The sequence below is a fragment of the Pagrus pagrus genome (genome assembly GCF_965226575.1).
Source record: "Pagrus pagrus genome assembly, chromosome: 13".
In the NCBI taxonomy this organism is placed as follows: domain Eukaryota; kingdom Metazoa; phylum Chordata; class Actinopteri; order Spariformes; family Sparidae; genus Pagrus; species Pagrus pagrus.
Genome location: NC_140197.1, coordinates 18612735 through 18637896, shown reverse-complemented (window position 1 = coordinate 18637896; position 25162 = coordinate 18612735). Strand labels below are relative to the sequence as shown.

The 25162-nt window shown below is 40.4% G+C and overlaps 1 protein-coding gene across 1 annotated transcript; it reads right to left on the bottom strand.

The window, feature by feature from the left end:
- Positions 1-23841, bottom strand: mosmoa (modulator of smoothened a). Its single transcript, XM_084371155.1, has 3 exons — positions 22848-23841; positions 10550-10762; positions 1-3272 (listed from the first exon to the last, which is right to left on the bottom strand). The coding sequence occupies exons 1-3, from the start codon at positions 22951-22953 to the stop codon at positions 3088-3090; spliced, it is 504 nt and encodes a 167-aa protein (XP_084227281.1). The 5' UTR covers positions 22954-23841; the 3' UTR covers positions 1-3087.
- Positions 23842-25162: the final 1321 nt, after the last annotated feature.

Genomic DNA, 25162 nt, shown 5'->3' with positions numbered 1-25162 from the left:
CATTTTTTCTTGTTTTATTCAGTGATAAATAATTTCCTATGATCATAGGCTTTATGTGAAGACATCCGATCAAGGCAAGAGACAAATTAGAGGGCACACATTGCCACCATTAGAAAATAATAGCAGAAACAAAAACAATGAGGTAAGAAGTTCTCTTTTTTATACATTTGTGGTGCTTCTATTTCTGTTACCTATACTGTTTGAATGCACAGTGCTTCCTAATACAGAAATCCTGCCTTTTTGTGTCTGTACATTATTAAACAAAAACATGTCATCATGGCACAATACTGAACCAACCAAGACAGGGCACTGCAGAGTGTAGAGTTAGCAGTATACATCATCAGACCGAGGGTAAGAAAAGCAGAGCAGGAAACAGAAATACTAAACAAAGACTTAGTGACTGAGCTCCGTGATTGATTTAACACACAAACACACTTTTCAAGAGACATCTCCAAATTGTTGTGAGTGCAAATATGTCAAGGACACGCCTACAAGAGCTGAAACAATTAGTCGATCAAAACTAAATTAATCTGCAACTATTTTGATCATTAAAGCATAAATGCCAAACATCAGACATGCTGTTTTGCTTTGTCTCTTGTGAAACTAAATTGTAAATTCACGGGTTTTGAGCTGTCAACAAAGGTGACAGTTGAGAGTAATTTAGTTGAGGGGCGGCTGCATTAAGGTTTTACATAATTATCACAAATCTCTATTGTGAATAAACGTACATAAATCTGCATAGCAATCAGAAGAAGGGAAGAACTCCCTTTTTTCAACTCCAGAACTTGCCTAATAGTCATCAAATTAATCAATTCATTTTAAGTTTTCATCAGTATTATATCATGCAGTGATAGGCGTCATACGGCACAATTAACAGTGCCAATTTATCAAAATGTGACCAAATATGTGCTAAAAAAAGAGGGGCTCAAGTTATTACCCACAGCTAACTCACTGCCTCCATCATACTTCCTGTTTACATCCCCCAAATCTTGGAGAAAATAACCCACAACTGTGATGAAGCGAAAATAGGCGATTACTCTGATGAGCCAAATAAAAGTATGGTAGGCTATGTACATAAGCCAAACACGTCCGTGCTTGCTATGACTTTTTTAATTGCCATTATCTCCAGAAGTTAATTATTTTGTCACCCCACAGAGCCGTCTGTGGACTTACAGTCCACTCATGAATCTTTTTCTTGTCATAAATGATCTCATTATCTCAAGAAATCTGCCTTTTGTTTTATTTCAAGACGAACAAACTTGTTATCATGAGGAAATAAGCTTGGTTGTCCCAAGATAAAGAAATTATTAACACATGATTTCACAATAACAGCATTAAAAAGAAAAGAATTGCAAGCATGGCTGTTTCCCGGCTTAAGTAGATACGAGTTGTGTGGCCTGTTTTTTAATTTAAAGGACTTGCATTAGTCTTGCATTACAAGTTAAAATCTGGTCATACAAAACAAGCAATTCAAAGATATCAATTTTCACCTCTAGGAACTCGTCATGGGCAAATTATCGCTCCTTTCTGAGTTAATTGGAGTGAGAAATCGTGAAAATAATCAAGACTATAATACACAAGGAAAATAATGGCTAGTCGCAGCCCTAAAATGTGGATTTACACAGTACAGACAGTGTTGTGGCTGTACGCGTTTGTGTTTGTGTTTGTGTGTGTGTGTGTGCGCGTGTGTTTTACAATCACGGGCCTCAAGGGCAGCACACTGAGGCACAGCCCCATGCATGGACCTGACCTGCAGTCCCAGTGCCTTCACTTTTGTACAAAACAATACAAAGAAAATACTCCTGGCTCAATTCTTTCCCATCCAACATTAAAGGAGAATACCACCAACTTTCAGCATTCACATATGTTATTATCAGACTTTTAGGTCAGGTCAGCTTCTATTTATAAAAGTCAATACTGTCTGCTATAATTAGCGATATATAAGGGCCATGTCAACCCCACAGTGATGTACAAGAATACCTTGATAAGGCCACTGTGCTTGTGGCTGTACTTAGCAGGATTAAGAGTGTCACTACAAATACGAGAGATGTGTTTCTGTTCAGATGATTGTTCTCTAAATTCACAGTCTTCTATTTATTAGTAAATGATGTGTATCAGCGTCATGGCTTTAGCTTAGGAAAACTCTGTTGCTGTCGATGTAAATAACATAATGCAAGGTCTTACACATTGAGTGGCATTCTCCTTTATGGTGCTTGACCTCCTGTTTTGCTGCCCAAGGAGGTCACCTCTCGTTGCTATCTGCTCCTGAGCTGCATCTGGTTGTGAGAAAAAGGCGCGGCACACCTGTACCTTTCCTCTGGTCCACAGCAGCCCGTGAGCTGGACCAGGCAGCTGGGCTCACAGCTGCTCTCCCCAGTCGCACACCTGGGGCCTCGTGAAGTGACAGGCGAGAATAAACCCTGCTCTAAAGCCAAGCTGGCAGAAAAACCCTCCAGTTCCCCTCAAGGATTCAGTTCAGCGAACCTCAATTACACTCAAGCTACTTCAGTGGAAAGGCATCGGGGGGAGGAAGGAAAAAAAAGAAAAGAAGAACACAAAATGTACAACAACAGAAAAACACACAACTGAAATAGCTAAGAGAAGCCAAAAATAGCAACAGGAGCGGTCGTGACGGCGCAGATGTGTGCTGAGGGCGGGCGGGGGTCAAGTCGAGGAGCGGCTGTAGTGGTCCTCAAGAAATGTGCGCCAGCATTGTGGCCGCAGTTGCCATGACAGCGGCACATTAAACACCCTTCTCCCAACAGAACAACAGAGAGACGGCCATATTTTAAATCAAGGGTGGCAGGGTGCTGCAACAGCCTCGGCTGCCCTCTCTCTCACACTCCTCCACCCCTTTGTGCCCATGTCCCCCACTTTAGTGTTTTGTTCGTTTATTCGTTTTCATTTTTTAAGTTGTTAGGTTCTCCACGGTGCTGCGGTCCCTCGACACATAATCAAAGACTTCCCTGTATCAGGCTTCTGGCCAGAGTTTGTTGTTTTTGATTTTCAGTCATTGTGTGTTTTTGTAAATCCCATTAAATTTTCAGAACCTCTCGTGTCAGTCCAGAGGCGGGCACAGTCGAGTCCTCAGCCTGGGAGGCAAACTTTGCCTGCAAACAGAAGTCCCACTATGGTGAAGAAGATGGAGAGGACAAACAGCACATACGAGGATCCGACCACCGTGTTGTTAGGCAGCTTGTATGGCTGCCCTCCCACCTCGTTGATATAGAAGCCTATGGGGAAGATGAGTGCCGCCATGCAGAACAGGATCACTGGAAGGAAGGAGCGAGAGAGAAAAAGTTAGTTCACTATACACTTACATATGCACCTGAGTTCATCTTGATGTGTCTAAATCAAAACATGTAAACCAAACTTGATGTATTTTGGAATCAGACTCCTCCAAAAAAGGTTTAAGCAATAAATAAAAGCATGTTTTAGCCTTTGTTCTCCACACAAGATAAAAAAAAATGTAACATGAACTCACTCAACTGCTCAAATTGAATTTAATTATAGCAAGTTCATTAGCAAAGTACAATAGAGCCTTTCAAATGGCTTTGAAGGAGCAATTACACATTGCAGACTCATGGTATGCACTGTGATCAGCATGACGCTGCCTCTCAGGCATTCATGTAACTTTTCAACATTTTTTTTTTCTGAAGAATGTACAGAAATAAAAGTTAAAGCAAACATATCTGAGTGGCTCAGCTGGACCAATATCTGGCAGCACATAATTTCTTTTCTCCCAGAGTGAAATGATTGCTCATATTACAATAATGTCTTCATTAGAAGAGGATCTGATACTTTAACTTTGTCAAACTTCCTTCAGTTTCTTATCATCACAACAGATGAAGGCAGACAATGATGAACATTTGACACCCAGACCATCTCATCAGCACATTAGCTGACACTTTCTAAAAGCACTGGGAGGTGCAATTATCCTGTATAGAGAGCCGAAGTGCAATCTGAACGTCTTGGTTAAAAACCAAGGACCGAATCTAAGTTCTCAAGGCCCTATGATTTTCAGGATCCCAGAACAGTTTGTTCCCAATGTCTGGGTACCCTAACTGTGTATTTTGCAAGCGTTGAAAACAACGTGTTCAGGCCCAACCTATACAAGAATCCAATTAATGCTGAAATGTTTATGTCTTCTGTCCATCTCTTGTCACTAAAATGCTATCTCCAAAATGATGTTAATAAACAAACATACACAAATATGCACAGTGTGTCAGTATGAACCTGTAAAGCCATTATCTACTGTGCACACAATCAGACAGATACGAAAACACAAAATTCAAAGACGAGGCCAGACATGTTTGCAGAGCACAACTCTACACACAGAGCTAAAAACTCAAAAATACTGTTTATACAGGAACAGCAAAAAAAAAAAAAGGTTGCATCAAATGTTGTGTTTCACTTACTGCGTTGACTTGTTCCTTAAACTCTGGCAGATGTAATCTGTTTATCATTAACGTGCAACGACATGCCTAATTTATGCATAACTGCTTCCCTGCAACTCAAATATGACTGAAAAATTCATAACTCTGCGATGTTTACTACTCTGCTGGGTTGTTTATCTATTTCCAACTTTAAATTACAATATTTCTGACAGCACTTGAAGGCAGCGTGTTTTCACGGTCAAAATGTTTTAGCAAATCATTGAAAAGCATCCCTTAGGTATGTGATTTAATTTCAGCTTTGAAGTTAGTAAAGTCAAGCTTTTGTGTGACTTCAGGCAATTATTTGTTGGCAAAACTATCATTATCAAGTACTACCCTTGAGTGTGCCATAAATTCACAGCGTTTCTGACACTACTTGAATGCAGCATTAGTTTCAGTAAATGTTTCTCCACGAACCATAAATTATCTCTTTATGCCACCTCAGGGGGATTAACATTTTAAAATGTCTCTACACCCTTAATGGTTCAAATCAGTAATCAGATTTCAAGCTTTCTAAACAGCCACATCCAGCTCTGTTTATTACGTTAAATCCTGAAACAGAATTTCCTACATTAGCCAGAAGACAAACATTAGGGGCCGTGGAGGAAACACGTGTTTGCTGATGTTGTCGTAGTTTCCTAAAGCTGCCACTAGATGTTACATAAGAGACATAATTTGATGATAAAACATTTACGTCATGAGACGGGAACATTATTACAAAATTACTGTGCATCTATGTCCTGTTTGTTCTGACTGTGCCCGACAGAAAAGATAAGATTTTTGTGAGAGAAGAAGCAACTTTCACTGCAACGAGTGTGACAAAATCTGAGAGAGGGCATGTTGTGATCTTCTGCTGAGCATGTGTCGGGTTTGTTCGCAGCTGCAGAGGTGCAGTCATTACTAAGTCTTACCCAGGAAGTAGGCGTCTGTGATTGTCTAAGTAATTGTTACTAATTAGACCAGCTCCCTTTTCTTCTGTTCCCTTTGGAGATGTTATTACTGAAGCTTTTTGGTCCAGCTCCAGTTATGAAACACACAGTGACGGTGATCAGCAAAGCAAACTGTGTGACTTTGTGAATCACAGATCAACGGTTGTGCAGAATTTGTGGAGTAGCTTCTTTTACTTAAAAATAACTGGTGTGTTGTTGCATTTAAAATGGGCACAGTCACATGTTTTTGATGAGCTTTATTCCTGGATTGTCTGTAGTAGTGTGAACTCTTACATGTTACTAGTGTGTAAGAAAACAAACTCTAAACCACCTTGTTTTCACGCAGAATTAATAGGATTCCAACAGAGGTTAATTGAGGCTGTGTGAAATTACTTTGGTTCCTTCAACACTGTGTAACCCATGTGGTGACAGCACATGAAGCCATTTTTAGCTCCAACCTGGTCACTGAACCAATTTGCAGCACTGTTCAGACCTGTGGGATGACTTCTCCTGCTCTATAAAAATCCTATTGAAGTTGATGTACCATTTTATCATCCAGACTGCAGCTACAGGAGTCTGTAGTGGTACAACATTATGAATATTGGGATTAAAAGACAGTTTGTGGCTTGAATATTTAAGTAGGAGTGGGCAACATTGATAGAAATCTCTATCCCTAGAGTAATGCTTATTTGACAAAACATTTCTGGGGGGTAATCCAGCAATTTAAATACCTGACTCTAAATTAAATCATATTAAAATCTAGGGCTGCAACTACAGTCCGGCTCAGGCCACATTATTTGTCCGGACCCGACAGAGAGTAGTAGCTCAACAGGAATTCGGGTTTTTAGGTCTGAACCCGACGCAGTTAAAGCCCAGTTCAGACAAAAACTATGCAACGAGACAAGTTGAAGCTTGCAACTACACAAGACAAGACGGTGCATCATCTCAACTGCAAGAACTTTCTGTACTTCCGTGCTGACTTGTCAGGCTTTTTATTAGCAGGATATAAGATGGAGCACTTTAAAATATCAACATAATGATAGTAAGTTACTACAGTTGCATTACTGGCATTGATGAAACGGCATAAATAACAGTTGTGTTCATAGCAACTGCTGGTTGAGTGAGTGATAAATCGATGAATCTGTAGATTATTACTTTTTGATTTATTTACATACAAGGCCATCAAAATAAAAATAAAAAAATGAAATAAATGCTTAATAAGATGTTTCAGCAAATTAGCATTAGCTAAATCTATGCCTTATCTGACATGTACACCATCACACACTGTATAAATCCAGAATGGCAGGAAGTACAGAAACATTCCTCGAATAGTCAATCAGATGCATGTTGTGCTGACTCAGGGAAGCCAAAAGTCTCTAGTCTGCCAGCGAGTAAAAATGAACAATGTGTGGTAAGCCTGCATCACAAGGCGCACACAAGCAAATATTTATGTCTGTGATTTTGCCTGCTCATTGCTCCGGCCGTGTGTTTATCTTTGAGGGGGGTATGATTTCAAAAGGATGCTGTGAAAGGAAAGCTAAAAGTGGAGCCAGAAAAACATAGCTCAGCATTATTCTAGCACGCCTCAACAGTGAGTTAATTGAAGTGCAGCTCAGGGTCCGCTGCTTCTCTTAAGTGCCTCGACTGATGACATATGCTTGATCTGCAACTATTTTGATCATCGATTAATCGTTTAAGTCCTTTTTCATCCACAAAATAACAAACATTCTCCGGTCCAGCCTCTTAAATGTGAGAATTTCCTACTTTTCTTTGTCTTATGTGATCTAAAAACTGAGTTTTCAGCATTTATAGACCAAACAATGAATTGCTTCATTACAAAATATTCTATTAAAAACTTTTGTTACTTTTAAAACTAGTTTTACTCACACATTTTACTTATTGTGCTCTGTTGTATGAAATTGGCATCTGTACAGATCTGTACATCTTGTTTCTACTAATTGCTACTGTAACAACCTATTGTAACTAGTATCATTATGACTCTTTTTGATCAACAACATTTGAGAAGATGACTGAAGTTAATGAACCAGGGCCTGCAGATGTCCTGGTACAGTCTTTCCCCTACATAAAGCCATTTGTGATGCAACGCCATAGTTTCAAAATACAGAGGAATTCATCCTGAAAATGAATTCATAAAGTTGAGAAACAGTGCTGGTATGACAGATGAAGTGAAGCGCTTTTTAACAAGACAGGAGCCCAGAGGCATAGCCTTCCTCACTGGTGTGTGACGACCATTAAAGTCATGTTACATAATTTCTGACAAGATTGTCTCATAAACAAGCTTAATCCAGACCAGCGACGTTAACCAGAGCCCCAAGAGTGACGCTCATCGTTAACAACACCAGATGGCTCTAATTGACGACACCTGCCTATAAGCCACCACAGCAAATTAGATGTAGCTCGACATAATCAGCTGATATCTTATCGGAGATATATTGTAATCAGCTTTTATGGTGGCTGAAAAGTGACAAGTCATTGCCATACAGACATGCCAAAGTTATGTCAGGTTAGCCAAAAACAATATTTTTTCAAGCAGAGAAACAGCCTCCTTTAAGGGTTCCTAACCAGTCTTGTTAGCCAAAAACACTTTTTAATTGCCAATACATCCCAGGAAGTGCCCAGAGCTTAAAAAGCAACTGTTTGAATGTCACAAATTCCGAAAATACATTCGAGCATGATGTTGTGGGCGTAGTCCAAAAGGACATTATACATTTTTTTACAGATATTTGAGGGTTTAAATTATTAAGGCATTATTAATGGATTCTCTCTGGAAAAAGGAAAATAACTTCTGTTGCAATGTACAATATGAATAAATAGTATTATGAATTGACTGTACTTGGCTTGGGCTGATATTATATGTTATTAAATATTGCCATATTGGCCATCATATGCAATATTTTTCACAATATCGAACATCCTCGGGCTCTTATTTTGGAAAAGAAAATGGATGCTGAAGGAGGTAAAGCGCATTGATATTTGACTAGGTGGTAATGAGAGTGAGTTGGCGGAGGTTACTACAGATTAATTGGTTTGGCTTTCACGTACAGACATGGAGGACTTTGTTTCTTAGAAGAACGTTTGGCATAGTTTGGGTTTAAAGTGGGAGACAATGGGAGCCAAGGGATTTGACTGAGGCTACATGTTGGCAGTTTTTCTAACTCAAAAAAGAAGTTTTAGCGTCGAGTTGCTCTTTAAAATAAGATCTCTGTTCAGGGACGATCTCAGCTATTGTGGACCAACTATGCATGTATTTGAAGCTGTAATTAATACCTGGGAAGGGAGGGGATATTATACACATAATTCTTTATTTCCATTTTGTTATTTAATTAATTACCACATGTATAGACTTATATTTATGATCACCCCACTCGACCCCCACAGATGAGTGTCACACCTTGGGGAAACACTGCTGGCGTGTGTGTGCGTACGGAGACACAGAGGCGGGACTGTGCTGGTCATACAAAGCTGTCCATTCAGGTGCCGGTGGCCTGGAGCCAGTTACTCTACAGACTGCCCACCTTCCCTCGACCTTCATCACCTGTTTGCCCCGAATGAACCGCCCCCGTCTCCTTACGACCAACTTCACTTCATCCTCCCCCTCCGTTTGTGTCTTTACATTGGCACCCGTCTCTCACTCTCAGCGCTTGACCTCTAAAAACATGATTATTCACTCAGCTCGCCTTCTTTACTCAACTACTCAACTCTTCTTAAGCCCCCACCCATTTTTGTTTTCCTCACTTAACCTCTCACCCTCTCGGCTGACAGCAGAGAGGTGTTCGCCATCGCAGCTTAAGTTCAGCAACATGAGGTGGAAAAAAACAAGCTTACTAGTCGCAATTTTGCCTTTTTCCGTTGCTCTCCTTCACTTTAAACAGGCTCTTGAGATACAGGAGGACTCTCAGAAGTGTCAGCTAATGGAGGTCTTAAAACAGATTAAAGTGATGATTTACTAGCTCTTTTCTTTCTCTTCAAACAAACCACATCACAAGTATTCCCCCCCCTCTAGCTTTACATCCTCATTTAAAGTGATGATCATCATCATGCCTCAAACATGTTTAAAATAAAAAGAATTGGTACTATTAATAAACCTCTTGTCTAATATGGCCAGCAGAAGCTTAGCAGGGGGACAAGGGTGACAACTGCTCACAGTTGCCGTGGCAACGGTCTTACTTTCCTGTGCGTGTGCTCGTTAAACAATGACTCAATGCCTTCCAATTTAGCGTATGACACAGATTTGTGCTCACCGGACAGACAGTTTGTGGAGAGGCTCAGGGATTCTGTAAAGTGTTGAATCATCGGGGTATTTGCAAGTGATTAGGAAGAATTACAAAACCTAAATATGAATCTGCATTTGGCCTGGCAGGCAAAAAAAAAACATGAGGAAAGCGCTGTGCATGTGTCCTGAAAAATACACCCAGCTTTCCAAACAATAACACACAGCGTTGTCGCTTCACGGTTTGCACCATCTGTACAAGTGTGCTTGAGGCCGTCTATTCCCTTAACTAACAGACCAATCAAACTCCGCCCTCCCACACAGCCTTACGAAAAGCAACCACAGCTCACGAGATGGACGCAGAATTATCATCGAGTGCTGGAAGTGAATCTATACAGAAATCGTGTTTGAAAAGAGTGCCGTGTTCAAGGCAAAGAGAGTGAAAACACTAGAGAAACGACGTGGCACATAAGCCACCCACTCGGGTACCAGAGGAGCTGCATTACTCAATAAATCAGCTTCAGGGAGCAACAGTGGTCGTCAAGCATGCAAAAACAACACTCATAGATGTGTAAACACAACCAACCAAACGCACACACACGCATTTTCCCGTCACTCTCAGAAACACAAACAGGCAAAGGTCCTGTACATAGCCTCGGATGCTATTGACGTCACACTTATCTGCACATCTAAATTAGCATTGCAGAACTGGGCTTAAACCAATTTTTCACACTCGTATAACGTCATCACATCCATTTTTATGATTTCCTGCCCTTAAGAGACTAGGTTTGAGAAAACACCAATGTAGCAAAGGTTTTTTTTTTCTTAAGGTCACATCACGACAGATGCTGTGAGACAGAGAAGATCATGCTCCCGGGGAAATGTGCTGACGACAAGTCTAGTAAAGCAAAATAATTTAATTCACTGTCAAAGTCAATGTCTTGTTCACTTACTGCCAGTAAAGGCGATCCAGCGGGCATATTTGGTGGCTTCTCGGCGCCAGTGTGACGCCACCAGCAGTCCACAGGTGACTGTGAGGGAGATGATGCCCATGATGATGAAGAAAAGTGTGGTGACCCACTCTGGGGGCAGCCGTGGTGGAATACATGTCCGGTCTCGTCCGTGGATGGTCTGACATTGCCGGACTAGACCGACTGTAAGGGCACCTGCGGAGAGAGGTTGAATATTGATTAAGTTTTCATTTTAATTGATGCATTGTGTTGCAGGGATATCTACTGAATTAGGATGCTAACAAGGTAGTTGCTTCCCAGCCACGGTTCCCCTGTGCTCTGAGCTGCCAGACATGGCAGACTGACTTGGGACAGCTGAACTGTTAGCTGCTTAACTAAAGGCAGCTACAGTGAGATCTGATGACAAGCTGCTTTATATAGCTGGTGAATTCTTAGATAGTGCAAGGGGCACTACGTAGTTGTGGAGAAGAAATTAAAACTCAAAATTTTAATATTTACAGCATGAATGAGGTAATAATACAAACTTTATTTTCTTCCATAACTGAATAAACAAGCTGTTCTCAGAAGAAAATAAGGTCCCCAGAACACTGTTTGAAGCTACAAAGGTGGCAGAGAAACTTTGTTGTCCTTTACGGTCAGTTTGTTTATGCAGTCATGAAAACAAAGAGTTTGTTAATGAAGATCTTTTCTCTTCTGACCACAATTTCTTTCCCAAAACTACATATTGCACCTTTAAGAAATCATAACACAGCTTTTTTCTGAATCTTTTTAATTCCTCACAACCGCTTCGCAAATGCTCAGCACTTGTCTGTCGCACAGGGATTAGGAATCAATAATCATCATCAATATTACTCTATCATTTTCTCAATTAGTTATTTGGTATTTGAAAAATGTTGATATGTGAGAGTTAACCCTAACCCTAACCCTGAAAAGGGCATGAACAAAACATGCGTGAGTAATAGGGGTTGCACAATATATTGTTTCAGCATCGACACTGCAATGCATGCATGCGAAATAGTCACATCACAGGGTGTGCATTGTCAAGTTAGGCAAATTGATGCAACTTTGCAGCTACAACTTATTTGCAAAATGACACAAAAGGAGACTCGCAACAGTTCTTATTTTTCAGGACTAATTTACAGGACGCGTCCGTCTAATGTTACATAATTTAGTCCCATTTAAGACTAATTCTGATTAATTCTTTCCAAATAGAGCCATTCAAGTGATCTGGTGAAAATTCCTGTATTTTTTCATTGAGTAATATATATATTGCAGAAAACCAAAATCTCTGCTCTGTCTACAAGTATATTGCATCTATGTAGCATAGGACAAATGTCAGAATATTGAGGGGTAGTTTCAGTGTGTCTAAAAGCTGAATAAAAACAGAGACAAATTGCAAGTGGGAAAAAACTACAAGAGCAAAAAAACAGCCAAGCTATGACAAATTGGTGCCTCGATTGGCAACAAGGTCTGGTGGGCAAAAGCCCAAAGTGTGGCAGCTCAGCTGATGACAAAGTGAAAGAGGAACAGGTGAAGGAGGAGGAGAGAAAAAAGACTGAGAGAAGCTCCTTTATTTGTCACCAGTTCAGAGCTGGCAAGGAGCTGGGGAGCTGGTGGGAACCAATTATGCCAGTGAGTGGCCAACATTTTTTCATGTGTTTTCACACTGAAGGCGAGAGGGTGAGGACTAAATCAATCCTGCCAATTACTGAATCTATCCCACGCAGGTATGACAATCTCAGACAAATTTGCAGCAGCTTATATCTCTGTAAATGTGTTTAAGCCTTCTGTACTTGAATATAACAATCATCTCCTGTCTCCACTTCTATTCTTTGACTAGGCTCTTGTGCAAGTGCTCACATCTGCCATCACAAAACATGGCACGACATGATGTTCTACTGTACCAGGCCAGCCATCAGGGATCAGACAAGGAGACAAATGGATTCTGAGCCAGTGTGAAGACCGATGCTCAGAGCAGGAACATGCTCCAGTGGTGCAACCACTCTGGAGGGACGCCATTCAATTAGAGCCCGTCCTCAAGGGGAATTTCTACCTGAGTAAGCAGAACAGCGTCGTATCACTCAGGCCTCTGCTGATCACAGGTCTCGGGCAAAAGAAACGCGGACTATAAGTGATAGGCTGTGGGAGATCAGAGGCGTTCGTTTGAGAAATTAGAGGGGGCATCAGCATGATGGCTTTTACTAGTGCACACATGGATGGGCGATGAGCTTTCCTACACTTCATGCTTTGACACTTTATGTGTATAAAGAAAAATAACAGGACGCTGTGTGAAAAACAGACCTCCTCCTTCTCTTCAATGCCACTATGTTAGTGCTTAAGGCTTCAGCAAAGTCCAGTTCATCTCTTTTGCAAGGTAACAACAGAGGACACACAGGTGTATAGTATTCTGGTGTTTGATAAGCCTTTAAAATCATTGTTTTAATAAAAATGACCTTCCTAAATCTAATTTTCTAATTAAATCTTACAGCTGAAGCACCTGAAAATTTTGGTCTGAACCCCCGTCAGTGCCGAAAAGCAAAAACAAGTCTTGAAATGACACTAGCTGTACATGTCATAAATAATAATTCTGACACATAGTAAATGAAACAAACATTTCCTTTCAAAAGGTGCCCTATAGAGTTTTCCTGTAAACGTTGGTTGGTTGGTTAGGTTTTGCCTAAACCTAACCAGACCATTAGCACAGCATTGTCACAACATGGAACAGAAAACTGAACCTAAAACAAAGCAAAGTTCCAACATATACAAAGCTTCAACATGTTCGTGGTTTGAAGAAATATATTGCCAACATTTCTTCTGACATTTGGGTTTTGTACCATGTTCTCAGAGCACTAGAGTACAAAAACTCCAAAGAAAGACTTTGAGAAAACTTCTATCTATGGAAAACAGCTACAAATATACAGTATGAGGCTAAGATACTTCTAAATACAACAACATCATCTCTTCGACATGTTTGAGGCCTAATCTTGAAAAAGAAGAATTAATGAGTGGTAAGCACTCATTCCACTGACCACAAAATAACCCATTCACTGAAAAGGCAGTGAAAAAGCAAGCCTGTGTGGGCAACATCATAAAAGTTCAACAGTGGCTCAGCAGGTGGGCGGACGTGTGCATGAGACAAGTATGCAAGCTGGAATTTCAGAAGGTCAAGCGTGTTACTTGCTCCGTCTGGCACCCGAATCCAGACATTTCATAACCCGTCTGTTATAACCTTTGTGTATTAACAGAATGAAATGTGATGCTGCTAACAAGCTTATTGTGTCTAAAGCTCTAATACATGAATTCAAACAAGAAAAGCAAAGCCTGTTTGAGAAAACTGCTCTTGTTGCCGCGGGGGTGTGGTGGATTCTTCAGGCTCTCCAGAGGAAATCCTGTCCCCTTTATAACACCCAGTGAGAGCACTGCTTTTACAGTAACAACCCACACAAACAATGCCAAACAATGCTTCAAAAGAAGCGAGTCTGGAGATGTTAAATTAAGCTATATATTGAACTTCAGAAATCTGTTAAAGGCTTCAAAAAACCCACCTTTGAGACCGCACACATGCAGTAGTGCTGTTGTTTGGAAACGCATTTCATTACAGTTGTTATTTGCCTTCACTTTTACCTTATGATCTGCCGTACTGCTAAGGCAATTCTCACTCTGCAGAACACTTATGCAATAACAGCTAAAAGAAAAAAATGGAGGTCATGGCTCATGACAAAAAAATGGCACCTGAATGCCACAGAGGCTTACTCAACTGCCTATTGCTGAGTCGCCGCAGTATTACAGAGTAACCTTGAGCAAGTTAAAGAACCGGAGGCGAGCGAGGTAAAGACAGGAGAACATGAGGGAAAAAGAAAGCTGCAGTTAATGGCAGAGGTTTATGACCATTTCCCCTGGATCCTGTGACCTCCTGCTGTTTCACTAGCTCTGTGTGGAATTCCTGCCCTACAGCAGGCAGGCACGCTATGGTACACAGGTACAGGTAAACAAGTCAACAAGCAGGCACGTACACAAACAGTGATAGTTCAAGTCTGGTCTGTGTTCATGAAACGCATTTGTTCTAACATTCAACTGACTGTCTTGACTTGCTGACACACAACCCTATAAAAGGACTGGATAAATTAAAGGAATAGTTCCACATCTTGAGAAGTGAGTTTCTTTTCTGTTGGACAGTTAAATGAAAAGATCTACCACTCTCATATCTGTGTGTTAAACATAAGGCTACAGGAAACAAGGGGTAATGGCTAGTCTGGATATGTCCAATGGTAACAAAATCCATCTACAAACACCTCCAAAGCTCACCAATTAACACTCCCTGCTGGTTGCCTGGCAACTGCTTCCAGACAAGAAATGTTCCAAAATAAAAGCCCCATAAAATGTTGAATGTTCATTGATACACTTCCGGCTTTTGTATAGATTAACCAAACAAGATACATGTGTTAGTAACTGAGCTAACCAGCTGCAGCTGAAACTTCATGTTTCTCACAGACACATTTGGGTCATTTCATGCCAGCTCACCCAGAATTCATAACTTTTCCCCCCGTTCATGTAATGGATTTTATTGAAGAAATTCATGCAGACACTTCTATTAAATTCATGGGACCTCACAAAATCCTATAACTGTAATCTAATCTTTTAAGTTATGAAAAACGGCCAAAAAATGTGGCACTACATTTTTAATGCAGGTGCAAAATAACTTCTGGATGTGATAGAAGAACTACATTATGCACAGAAACAACATTTGGTTGCAAGAAAGTAAAAACTAGTGGAGATATACATTTTTGAAGCTGACAGATTCTTTATTAGGCAAAAAAAACCCAAAACATTTATTCTTATTAATTGGATTATTGTAAACATTCTGTAACAACTCCTTAAATAACTACATCTTGCATCCTAGGGGTTGCTTGGATGTTCAGGACAAATTTCATTGAAGTTCAGTGAAAAATAAGCAATTGTGAGGCTCAGAATACAAAATATCACAAAAGGTCAAAAGCCATTTTCTGGGCTTTGGAGTTGTGGCAGTAATCAACACAGAATATTCAAAGCTTCGGTTAAGGGGTTGGGGGTCTCTGAGCACGACTCGTGAAGGCCAGATATTTCTCCGTTCTTAGGTAAGATGGATGGCAACAATTGTCTTTAGGTTTAATCAAATGCAATTATAAAGGATTCTGCTATTCTACACTATTATTGTTTGTATTGTATTGTGTAAATTAACAAAAAGACATTTAGGTTGACAAGGTTAGGTGTGTTTAATGTATGTTTGCAAATCCGAGGGGTTTCGTTAAACAAGGTCCAATCTACCAGTGTGCCTTTTTGTGAAATAATAACAGCTATGTTGCAGTTTGTTTTAATTAAAAGCCTACATTTAGCAAGACAATCAAGTCCCCAAAAAACGAAAAAAATAATAATAATCCAGAATCAAATCACAAAATTTAAAACCTAATATCTTCTCAAAGATTGAATTACCAAATTGTTGATTATTCAAGGCCTAAAACTGAAAAAAGTGTTTGGAGTAAATTTTAAAAAAAAAATTACAAGGTCCAATGAATCTAATAGAAGTCATTATTTTTTTCACAATTCTAGGTGAGTTGACACTCAATTACCCTTTTGAGAGTGGTATCAATATTCTCTTCTGTAAAACTCAGAAGAGGACGAATAAGCCTTCTACAGTGACTTAGTCTGTACTTAAAGGGGCTCTGTGTAACTTCTGTGTTGTGCTGGAAGCTGGTCGTTAGTTTATGTAAGCAGACTCCATTACTATACTAATGTCAGCCACTGTTGCTCTTTGTTAGCAGAGCAGAGAGACGCACTGAGACTCGAGAACGTGCATTAAGTTACATCCTTTGGACTTGGAAAATCCGACCCGAGTCCTTCACAAAGAAATCCACAGTCCAGCTGCATTAAACAACATCAACAAATCGTCCACAGGCTTTTATAGGCAGCCGAGAGAGACGGGGAGGGTCTCGTCACGTTACAATCTGCTCACATAAAGCCAATAAACAAGTGATTAATACATGTAAATTATTACAAATAGCCCCTTTAAGATGAAGGCATGTCACTAGAGTAATGACTTATCGGGTTCACACTGAAACAGGGAACTATGTATGAAGTTATCTGTTGCACTGAGCAAGTGTAACCAAAACGAACGAGCTTTGTTTAAAAACAAATCACATCATTTTTATAACATACAGAAAAACGCCCCCGTCGTACCGTTATTCTGCCGCCAGCTCTGTTCCCACTATGATCAAACTACCGATCTCACCACGTCTCTGCGCAAATGAGAGGAAATGAGGTCCGTGTCTGCTCATTTTCAGCATGATGATGTTGTCATTAGCGGAGCACAGGGGGTGATGCTGTTTGAACGCTCTGGAGGGATGAGTCAAACAGGCCTCTGAACTGTGGTGGGCGGCAAGTAGGCAAGCTACAGCGGCAGACAGCTGCTTCTTCTGATACTGCTGCTGCTGCTATGCTGCTGCTAGAGGCTTTTACAGTACCCACTTACACTATAGAGACACTGGAGCACAGCCACTGCGTACAGCCCAAAAAAGACGGGTCCAAATAGGCAATCCATCACTTCTTACCATCATTACCTCATTAGACTATGGTTCATTCTGTTGAGTCTAATCCAATGTAGAACTAAATCCAACTAATGTAACATTTCTTCCAAAACCTAACACCTTACACCAAGGTTTATTACAAAAAGACGGACAAAGTACACACTCTTTGAACTTATAATCACCCTGTTTGGGCAATGACAAAGCATCACTCTTTTACTTTGTAAAGTAAAAGAGAACCTGAGGTTTTTTGGCCAATTGCTGTCATTTTGTCAAGGCTCAGTCTGGGTTTTTTTAAGTTGGGATGTATGTACTTCTCAATAGTCAGTAACTAAGCAATGCACTGCTGTGGATGTATTTACTAAGCTAAAAAAGACCTATCTAAAATTAATAAATAAATAAAAAAAAACATCAGTTTAAGCGCACTTTATATTTAGAACATTTTCATGACTTTACCCAGCTTTTTAGACCGCTCTTTGACGAGAAATTGGAGCAATTAAATCACGTTCTTCAAAGCAAACAGACTGACAAAAAGAGTCATTTTATCTTGCAATACAAAGAAGTTGCTGGTTAGTTCTCATTTGATCTAAAGGCGATAAAACACCAAAGTGGTAGACCAGCAGATCCTGTGTCTTGCACAGGTTGGACCAGAACTGCAGGTCAAAACTGCTGGCTCTGCAGCTCTGCAACTGGATGATATTGGCTGGGCCCAGTTTCAAGTGCTTTGTATCAATGACGCTTTGTGTCCTTGTGCTTTGAAAAGGGATACCAAAAATAACACTATTTAATATGCTCCTATTTCATCTATTTTAGATCATGTCAGACTAAAACTACAGCAGCAGTTCCTGAGCATCAGTGGTTATTCACTGCAGTTCTGACAAAAGCTACTTTAGTCTTTGTTTTTGTTTCCTATGATCTGTTATATGTTCTCTTTTCAGTAAGTCAGGTTGTTGCTCAAAACAGACAAAAAATTATAATCTTACAACTAAAAATCAAAATTCTGGTACTGAAACAATATGTAGCAGCATAATAGAGCAGCTCCTTAGTAAATTTGTCTGTTTATTGTAACACAAGTGATACTGAACAGCATGCACTTTGGAGTGATAAAAATCTTCTGCTGCAAAGGAAAATGTCTGGGATGTGGCAATTATTCATAATGAATGATGATAAGATTCAAAATGCATTTTGTTGCGTCTAAAGAAGCTGTTTGTTTGAAAAGAGAAACAGTGTGGCATCCTACTGTCACGACTACCACCTTGTGATCTCCATCAACCTCGATGTTTTTCCTCATTCAGTGACTCACTGCATACAATAAAACAATTTGCAAATTGCAGCATAATGCCAGGCTGAGACGGTAAATGCCAATGGTTTATTCACGCAGGGATTGAATTTGACACTCACTGCATTTACCTGGAGCCTAATATTCTGATTTAGAAATCGGTTTAAAAGCCCAAACCGAATAAAAAAGCCACCAAGATGGTTATGTGACCTCTGACACATGCACAACAGTAAGGACAAGGAGGTTAAACACTGGTGTCCAAAGGTGGTTTTGTGAAGTGTTAAATTTTGAGTTTTAATTCTAGAAAACCTACATGGAAATGTGTGAAAGTCAACACTCGATTTGGATACAGCAGCGTTATAAAAGCAAGCTTGTACCTGGATGTGATTTAGCATTCAGGCCATTCACTGTAGTGACAAGTATCTATAGGAGGGCAGTCGGCGGCAGAGCTGCTGAGAATCACAGTTTGCGTCTGACACTGCAGCAACAATGGCTTTGTCTTGAAGCTCAGCCCGAGAAATCAATTTCAACATGAGGATATTGCACTCATGTCAAGGATGAACATACAGATTGTGTCTGTTAGTGCTACATGCTTTCCTCATAGTTTGATTTCCAATTATCAGTTTGTTTAGTTCTTCAAAACAAAAACCTGTGATCCAATCCCCTGACCAAAACAGGAAGCAAATACCCCCACACTCAGTGAGTCAGCTTTTATAGATGCTATCTGCCCAGGGGAACAGGTCTGTTTCTCCACGCTCCTGAGTACAAAGAGGACACGCTGAGGTCTTACAAGGGCAGGTTGTCAAGCACTGAACCTCTCTGATAAGAAAAAAGCAAAGACAGAGGTCAGCTGATTGGAGAGAATACAATGTGGGGAGTCATCAGGGGCTCTTACACCATAATTACTTCAAACAATACACTCGTCTGATGAATGGGTGAGAAAAAATAATGCTAACAGCTCATGATAAATGAAATAACTTAATCTCCAGTACAAACTCAAAAAATGCTGCTCTTATTAGGCTGAATCACATTCAGCTGCATATCAGCTGTAATAGGGGCCCAACAATCAGCTACTTAATTGATCTGCAAGTGTTCAAATTAACAAAAGCCATCATAACAGAGCTCCAAGAAGATTGTTAAAAAAAAAAATGTAAGTATGCCAAGACAATCTTAAAAGTCAAGACGAAACAGGCCACAGACAGACAAGCTGTATAGACAAAGATGAGCGAAGGAAACTGTGAAATGTGAAATGAGTTCGCAAATAAATAGGAATGAAAACAAATGTCACCCAACTTTAAAGCAGTGTAAGAATTGCAATAATGATTTCTTGACAGAATTTTGAAATCCTCTTTGAAAATCTGTTTATGTTGTCAGTGAAGATCTTAACAAAAAGTTATTTGACTGCACAACAATAATGTATATAGAAGAAAGAAAATGGTACAATCAGGGTCCAAATTACACAAGCGGCACTCGAACCCGAACAATAATCTCGTTGGTGATTAAAATAATGAGGTCAGCTGTCAGTTTGAGCTAGATCGTGGCTCGGGCTGTATTTTTCTGTCCAAATCCGACACGGAGTGTTTAATGTAAGCACAGAGTTTGAGTTACCCAAGAAGTTTTACATTTAACATAACCAACTACATCAGAACTGTTTACTTCCCTGCATAGTTTTTGGTAGTTCTAAACATTCCCGATGACAAGTTTTGCTTTACGTCTTCCATCCAAGCTAAAACTACATGAATGCTTGCCACCTGGAAATAACAAATAACCTCTGCGGTACGTTCAAAGCATTGTCACGTAAGTAACAATCCCCAGTACTTAAGAGGACATACAGTGTGCCCAAACTTAGACAGCAAGTCCATCACTTATTATCAGTTATCACTTTTTTTTAAGACTACAGGTTCAATACAAATACTTGACAGTACCATGTTAATTGACATGATCAAACCCAACCCAAACCTGGATATCATCTGTGAATTTGTTCTCCAAGCCTGGCCAATCGGAGTTTGGTTCAGGTTAAATGCTCAGATTTGGGCACTGTGACACTTAGTTTATCTGGCTAGCTACCTGGCTTGATTACCAGTACCACAGACGGTAAGTGTGTCAGTACATTGCTAGAGGTAGACAATCTAAAAGGAAAATAGAAGATCACAAAGGAAGTGGTGCTTCACAGATGCAGGCGTGAGAAGGAGTGGAGTTTTTACGACCGCAACACCAACACAATGAGCTGCAGTGTTTGTCACAAGTTCTCGACAAAAAGGACCCACTCATTTGTGGTTTATGTTTACAATGACATTGTATCTTATGCAGTACATGTCTGAGTGTTTATTTATGTGCAGTATTTGTCAACAATTATCACTTCTCCTATGAAGACAGACGCATTTCATATTATAACAGCTGTGTTTTACTATATTATCATTCATTGTCTTTTACACAAGCCTCCACTTATGAGTACCCACAGAAGGAGTTACAGTTGTTGACAAATACATTAATAAACACTTATATCTGCTTCAAACTGCATTACAGTGTGTAGTAAATCATTTATTAGATCCTTAATAGGTACCGCAAAAACATGTTTGTGGTAGAGGCGGCACACTCAACTCATAAAAATAAAACAAAGGATCTTTTATTGACACTGACAAGCACAAAGCTGTGTCACAAATAAGTTCTAGTACATTTGGCATTTAAGACGCACATAATGCTGGATTACTTATTATTTTCCCATTGACTTAATAAATGAAAGAGGCTGTTATAAGACTACCATGCCACTCAAGATGGACAGAAACTGTAACATACTGTCCAAGGTGACACTGAACTTCGCATGCAGAGTCGCTGCCTCTCTTGACCAAAGAACATTACAGAAGATTAATTAAAACCTACATTAGTTTACTACTGAATATTACAAAACAGTGACTGGTCTCTTAAAAATGATGAGGAGAACAAAAAAGGTGTGACAGAGATGGGTGTCCCTGTCTCATAAACCCATCCAAGACAAGTCACAACAAAATGATCAAAGAGAGCAGTGGAAGCTGTGAGGGGAAGTGAGAATAGTGACAGCAACGGGAAGTCGGCCACTGTATGACACCCACTCTATAACAACACCCACACTCACCACAACACTGCGGCTTAAATATAGCATACGTTCAACAACTTTCTGTGCATGCAGGTACAGAACTGTGGATCTCAGTGGGAAGCTGATGTGCACTTTTTGGCTGTAGCTTACTAGACTTTATGTGAACTCAGCCAAAAAGTCCTGAACCTTGTATCACACACAGCTTAAGATCCATTATTTGCTCTCCAATACAATCAAATGAACTGAATTGTAAACAGGGCCCTTATTTGATTTTAATCCTATTAGTACTTTTGTGCACATTGCTCATTCTGTGGCGCTAATACAGCCGGGATGTGTATTAGTGGATGATGGACCCTCCCTGACCCAGTTACTAAGCTGTCATCCTGCAGAGGGAACAAAGAGGAGCAGCTGTCTATCAATAGCCTGAATGTGTTTTTTCAGGACTGACACAAATAAAAGCGAGGACTCACAGCACGTGCTCCTGTCCAAAATCAGCAGGGATGCCATAAATAGGCAGCTGCTTTGCATGGCCAAGTGATCGCTGATTAGATTGATCACATGGAGGTCACTTCAAATGTCAGGTAACCAGAGAAACACAGCAGCACAATTACCTTTAGTCGCTTAATCGATAAATTGCTTGAGGAAAAGGCTGCAACTAACATTTTTTCATGATTGATTCATCTGTTGATATTGTTCTTTCCCGTTAACTGACTCCGACGTCTGCAAAAATAGTTAAAACAGTGAAAAAAAGGCGATCAATCTTTGACTTGCTTGATTTGTTTCACAGTGGCTCGACCACCCCAAAACATTTATTTTACAATAACTTAGCAAACGCAGCAGATCAAGCCGATGTTTGGCTTTTTTGGCTCGATAAATGAAATAAATCGATTAATTGGTTCTTTATCACTGCAAATTGAATATCATTTCTTATATACATATATATATATATATATATATTTTACTGTTGATGAAACAAAACAATCGTCTTCAAGAAATCACTTCAAGAGTCAAGGGGATCTGTACGTGTTCTGACGTTTTACTACTCATCTTCAGTGGTGATAATAATCATTAGTTGCAATCTTACAGGTCCATGGTGCTGAGATCAGTCATAAAATTGTAATTGTTGCGCGATATTTTGCATTAAGAGTCAATTAGAAACAACATGAATATGCACAGGGCAGACCGCACTGGAGGACAAAAGATGTGGCTGCAGATAAAACCCTCCGACACAATGAATCAGATCTTTGTTGTGGAGATTATCTGATGGCAAACGCTCCTGTGATGTGCGGGACAGTGGCAAGAAATCCTGCTAGACACCACACAAAAGATACTAGTGGTTCTGAATTGCAAGATGTGGCTTGCTTCATTTACCTGCTGATTCACCAGTGTTGATCCAGTCTGGGTTTGCAATGCTGGCTATTGCAAAGATATCTGCTGCCAGGAACAGGCACCCTGAAATGATCGTTAGTTTATCCATATCGCCGGCTGATGAAGCGGTGTATGACGTGGGGAAAATGTGGTGGTCGTTGTCCAAATGTGACCCCGAGTGTTGAGAGACACAGGGTGGGCTGTTATCAGTCTAACCTCGCCCCCTTCAACAGGACCCTGCTGTTGTGGTTCTGCTGTGCATTTTGCAGCAACGTTAGCTCCTTAGCGAGAGCCTCCAGCTACAAAAGGCTCAAATGCGACGCGCAAAAGCATCACATCTCAAATGCCCGTAGTAGTCCAGTGGGGTAAAACAATAGCTCACTCAGCGCCGAGGCCCTGAACCGCTCGTGTTGCCTTTCGGATCCGTTTAGCCGCAGCAGCAGCAGCATCGGGTACAGCTGCGGCTAGCAGATAGCTAGCTAGCTATTTCCCAGATTCGGGCTCGGTGTGCCGAGCTGCGGCCCAGAGGCTGCTCGACGGCCGAAACCGCGACTGCGCTAGCATTTCAAGACACAATGTCACCCAGGCGGAGGTGGAGGAGAAGCAAAGCAAGTTCTCCTCACTCCGTAGTATCCGTGTTTTTAGCGAGGGTCTAACGTTAGCCGTCAGGAAAACGAGAACCCATCACCCTCTCTTGCTTATTCGAGCCCGTTCTCCTTCTCCGCTGGAATAGCATCTGGTACTTTGAGTCCGTTAGCCAGCCAGCTTCACCTCCTCCTCCTCCTCCTCGTCTTCTCCTTCTCCTCTTCTCGGGCAGACTGGACTCGGCTGTTTTTTAACGCTGCGTATTTAAATCCAAACGAGACTTTAAAGGTCCTAAACCGGGACGGTAGCGCGGTAACGTTATTGTTGTGCTTTCCACCCGTGTGCCCACCGTTAGCTCAGCCTCCCTCTCTGCCAAATGACATCAGGCGGACACCCCCACGCAGCGTCGCTCGCGCACACACACATACACACACACACGGCCCAGTGTCTTCACGTTCGGTGAGGAGGGGGGGCGTTCAATTATCGCGATACTACATCTGCAAAAAGGGGTTCATGTTGTCCTGAGTTGAGGGTCGTTGATGTCGTCTAGTGGGCGCATCTTTAAAAAGGTACCAGCGCACTGTAACCTCACCTGACCCTGATATTTCCACATGTGTACCGATATAATCCTGCAGTATGTCAATAACTAGGGGCCACATGTCAATTATTTATTTTAGTGTCAACCAAGGTGGGTCCTGTAGCCATTTTTGAGACCCTAAAATCTAATTTAAATACTTTTGTTATGTGAAGGTGCAATATGTAAGAATGTTAGTTTTAAACATAAAACAAATTACTTAAATTATCAACAGAATGTGAAGAAATAAGACTTTTAACGTTAACTCAAAGACGTCTATGTTTTGTGTTGCAGAGGTGTCTGCTAAAGTTAGCATACTCACCGCTAGCTGCACGGCTTACTGTGCTAAAGTGCTACACTTAGCGGCAAGACTGCTGATATTTTATTTTTTGGAGTACGTGGATTGCTTTTGAAAACAGCCTTTTCTGTTTTCCAAGAGCACCCGACACAACTTTTTGCCACCATTGTGTTAAATTGTGAAACCAGTCATCTTCTCTTCTTGCTACATATAGTTTGTATTATTAATATTCTTACTCTATTTTTCTATAATTCTATTTATCTTCCAATTATCTCTCACTCAATCACGTTTTCCCTCTGCTCGTGACGCTTGAGCTGCTGTAACGTGATTGTTCCCAGTGAAGGACTCATCTCATTGAAATACATTCGTGTTCAGTTGAACTCGTTCTGATTAATCGATTAGTTAACTGACAAAAATAATCGCCAACCATTTTGATAATTATTCAATACATTTATCAAGCAAGAACTAGCTTTCAGCTCTCGTTCCAGCCGCAAAAATGTAAGATTTTTTATATACATTACGATTCATCCAAAAAGTAAAGTTCTTAAATTACTGAGGTACTTACATTTCACAGGGAAATGTAGTTTTTACAGCAGTTACTGCTCTGACAGCTAGTTAAAACCCACTCTGTAGATTAATATAAAATAGACAAAATATATGGTCAGTTTATAAAAGATACTGCATTTTTGTGATTAAACTACAGTAAAGTGGTTGTTAAAATTAGACATTTCAATTCTGATTAATGAACCAGTAATAATCCAATACTATAACTTATATTTATGTCTTACTGAGAGGGTCCAGTTCTCTAAATTCTTTACGTGCATTTCAAGCAAAATCAGGGTTGCTTGAGCCTAAATTCAG